Here is a 4,352-nt window from a genome sequence, read left to right as displayed (position 1 = left end):
TAAACATATAAATATATCATAAATGACTATATTACCCTTGAGACATATCTGTGAGTGTTATAAATATCATACCTATAGTAGGGTACCCTTGATCCTAGAGGAGCTCAGTTCAATTCGATAGCCTGTAATGGTGTAGATGAGTGGACTGCATAGTGATGCTTACACAACCAAGGTGTCAAATTTCTACTCAACCTAGTTCGATTGGTATAAAATATAGTTTAGAATAAGATAGTACTTTTACCTAAACTATCAAATAGTCACCCCAATTTAAAATTTGAAGTGGTTTTTGGTGATCAAATGAAACCATAGATACTTTTGAAAGATTGATACACAAATTTAAGATTCCTGAGTTTTCAAATGAGAGTAGTAATACCCATGTCATCTTAAGTGGGAGTTTGGGCATATACTTCTTATGATCGAGTTACGTTGGTTTGAGTCTATGGTATTTTAGAGATTTAGAAAATAAATATAGTCTTCTACTTACTAAGTGATTTTTACTTACTCCCGTACTTTATATGTTTTCAAAATGTAGGTAAATGTGATGACTACGGGGCAAGTGGTTATTAGCGAGCTTAAGGTTGCATGAGGTCAATTGTGTCTTTTCCTTACTATATGTATTTGAACATTTAGTTGTTTTGAGAATTTATCTATGTATTGCCACACGTATGGTTTTCGAGTTTATTGTTGGTGTTTATGTATGTTGTGACATCCTTTATATGTTTCTAACTAATTTATATTATAAGAGTATTTTAGTAATTTGTTGTATGAGGATAAATTTTAAATCAATATATGTTCAAATAGTCTATGTTTGTAGACCTTCCTTTTGTAGCAAAAGAAGTGTTACATTATAGTTGTGTGATTCCTCTTGAGACACCCATGTATAGTTGTTCATCCATCATACACACTCATACATATGTAAAATTTTGTATGTACATAGTTTCATGGTTATATCCCATTCAGACTTCAAGAATTTTGTCAAAATCTTGCATACACAACTGTGCATCTTGTGCATGGGAAGTGAACCCTTGCCATGTACGGGTTGAAAACTTTGATGTCATACACAATTGTGCATGACTAAGTGTATGCCCATGCATTGGTTCATAATTTAATTTTGACTTTGTTTGCCAAGATAGAAATTAAACTAAAAGTTTTTAAAGTTTCAAGGTTTGAATGCAATATATAGAAATTAAGGGTTTTAAGTAATTTAACAATTAGTAAATAATTAAAATTAATTTTTAATTTTAATTGTTTATATGTATGTCATGTTTAGATACACATGACGTTCAATATATATCTAATGAACCTATAAAGGTTTCTATAGGAATGTATGTTCACAAAATTTAAAATAAGGCGTGTATTCCTTTGCTCTCAAAAGTCCGGATATAACATTATTTTCTCATTTACCTCCTATCGAATGTTATTCGAGGTTTCTGATTTTCAAATGTAAAGTTAGAATAGTATTTTGTTTTTAGAATAAAATGTATTTAGGAAAAACTATGTAAACAACTACAGAATTTTACAAAAGAAATGGCCAACATACTTGAAGTCCCAAAGAGCAAAACCGTAAGTTGACCTGTCGATCCATCTTGACTTGAGGGACTCGACATCAAACAAGATTTTATACTAGCACGTTTAATTTACATTGTAAATTACATGCTAGGTTTTTATTTTATAATAATCACCTCACATAAGAACTTAATGGTGGGACAATAAATAATAAACTAAGTGATTATTTGTTTTAGGTCCAACTTAACTAATAAATCTAGTTTGTTGCTAAAGCAAAGGTGAAAGTGTATCAAAGACTAAATAGGTGTATACAATTGTTGTTGTTTAGGTCGGATGACTTGTTTAGCATGACTACTGAAATATAAGTTCTAAACAAGGAAACATACATCGACAGAAGTATGCACCAATTAATCCTTTGATGCTGTAACTTAGTGTTATATACATACAAAACTGATGCAACAATACAATCAAGTCAGAAGGTGAAAAGTCTTCCACCTTCTCACTAATTATGTTACAATATATAACCCAACCATCCAAGACATTATGCTGAAAGAATCAAATTATACATACTATGTTGGTCCAGCAGAAGTAAGCTTTCCAAAATTCATTGTCAGGTTATCTAATTTGTTTTTGTTACACCAGAAATTTCTGAGATCAGCTCCCTCGCAAACCATAGCCTCGTCTTCAGTAGCCGCATTTTCAGACTTCATCTCTTGTGCATTTAATGAAGCTGCAGGAGGGTCTGTGAGGAACTGCTCCCAGAACACATCATTCACCCCTACTTTTACTGAAGAATTTGTTAACTCTATCACCTCTTTGCTTGATGCCTCAGCCTCAGAAGCACCAGCAGGCTTCAAAATTACATCAGTCCCTAGTGGATTTGATCTTTCATCAGCGTTTAAAAACATAGGTGATTTGTTGGGGCTATGAGCATCCATATGATCCTCGTGTGAATGAATATCCATAGAATGGAGAGAGGACACATTTGATTTTGGTGAACAATGTTGACCATACACATCATCATCTTCAGAGGATGTGACTGAAGAAACTGATGGCAGCACACCAAAATCATACACATCTTGACTAAAAGCTTCATTGACCCCAAGCAGAAAACCCGCCCAAAAGTTCACAGAGGATTCTAACTTTTCAATTTGTTCTAAATTCGACATGTGAGCAGAAATTGCATTTGGGTTTTCTTTCTGGTCGGTCAAAACCCAGTATTTATCCATATTGAACTCATAACCAAAATAATTAGGCCTTACCAATCTTCTCCTTTTGTTATGAATTTCTGACTGCTGCATAAGAACTGAGGCAAATCCAGGTTTTTTCATCAGGTTGGCAAAGAAAGTCATCAGTTCCATCTGTCGACCCTCCAAATACTTCATACGCTCACTTAATGATAGTATCTGAAGGGCAAAACCTTGATTTTCACTCTCAGATCTCTGTAGCTCCAATTGCAATATACTCTTCTCTTTCTTCAGTTTCTCAATTTTCCTCTCAAATTCATTTCTTTCAGTTTCCGTCAATGGAATGCCAAAATTCCCTTGATTCTGCGCAGAATGACTATGAACTGGCTTGCGTCGGTAAATATTCTTTAGAAAATGTTTCTTTCCTCTTATAAATTCCTCGTTCGCAAACTCCCACACCTCAGGATCAATCTTCCTAAATCCCTGATAAAATAATACAAGCTCATCCAGTAATTCACCATCAACGCCCAAAAACTAAAAAATTCCTTTGCTAGATTAAACATATACAAATTCCTCTGCCTGGAAAAACTAAATTTGTACACAAAAGTCGTGAATTCTAAACAATTATGAAATACTAGGTAGAGTTTGACTATGCCAATCATTTTCCTCTAAAAACAACAATTATTTCCAAAATTAAATAGTATATATGTGCATCTGAAGCAAAGTGAAAACAGAAAAAGAACTTACATACGTATTGAGCTGCCTTACAAAGCTTGAAAAATTGTTGTGCTTGAAATACTTCGGCAGCAAATCTCTTGAAAAATCAGTTGGATCCCAGACAATAAAACTGCAACCACTTAAACTCCAGGACACCAATGAGTTGGTTATTGGATCATCTACCATCTCATATGTCTTTGTAAGAAAAGGAGCCGGCGTATTTGAATTACCCTGTCCGTGCGATTCTTCCATACTAAATTCTTACAAATATTACTTAAATTTCATCAAACTTAAAGTGGGTTTGAAGAAATCAATGTAAAATTAAAAGCCCAGACGCCAAACCACACGAGATGATTGAATATATTGGAAAGAGAAGCAATCTAATAGAAAAACTTGGAGAAAAAGCAACAGGTGATTAGAAAAGTCAGAAGAAATGTAAGAGAAAGAAGACAAGTTTGACTTTTTTTAATTACCTAATTCTACAAGTAATGTATGAATACATTATAATACGGTGTAGAAAACTATAAATATTTATTTATTTATTAACTTTTATTGTTTGTTAAAGTCTCTAGTCTAGTCTTCTTTGGTAAGAAGAAACTATGGATTGACCTGCAGCCGTTGATTTTCAACTTTCAAAATTGGGCGAAGAATAATCAGTCTTGTCTTATATAGAGTTAAATGGCATTTAAGTATTAATTAAATTTTAATTAAATAACAATTGTTTTATTCCATCATAATATACTGATAACTTTAAAGTGTGAGAAAGCAAAGAAAAGTTTTAATTTTTTTTAAGGGGTGGCACATTTAGAGGCATCAAATTATTACTTTGTTTTGATTGGAATGATTAAATTTTGTTTGTTTTCAATTAAAAAATTGAATTTTCAAATATTTTTATCCAAAAAATCAAACTTTTAAATTTTAATATTAAAAAATTAATTTTTT

The 4,352-nt window shown here is 32.4% G+C and overlaps 1 protein-coding gene across 1 annotated transcript; it reads right to left on the bottom strand.

The window, feature by feature from the left end:
• Nucleotides 1-1,893: 1,893 nt before the first annotated feature.
• On the bottom strand, nucleotides 1,894-3,875 carry LOC123195413 (heat stress transcription factor A-4b-like). The gene is made up of 2 exons (XM_044609095.1): nucleotides 3,441-3,875; nucleotides 1,894-3,176 (listed from the first exon to the last, which is right to left on the bottom strand). Exons 1-2 carry the CDS (start codon nucleotides 3,660-3,662, stop codon nucleotides 2,076-2,078), a joined length of 1,323 nt encoding a protein of 440 aa, XP_044465030.1. The 5' UTR covers nucleotides 3,663-3,875; the 3' UTR covers nucleotides 1,894-2,075.
• Nucleotides 3,876-4,352: the final 477 nt, after the last annotated feature.

The sequence above is a fragment of the Mangifera indica genome, chromosome 14, assembly GCF_011075055.1.
Source record: "Mangifera indica cultivar Alphonso chromosome 14, CATAS_Mindica_2.1, whole genome shotgun sequence".
Classification (NCBI taxonomy): Eukaryota; Viridiplantae; Streptophyta; class Magnoliopsida; order Sapindales; family Anacardiaceae; genus Mangifera; species Mangifera indica.
Note: the sequence above shows the minus strand (reverse complement) of the source record. Positions and strands in the feature narration are given on the sequence as shown.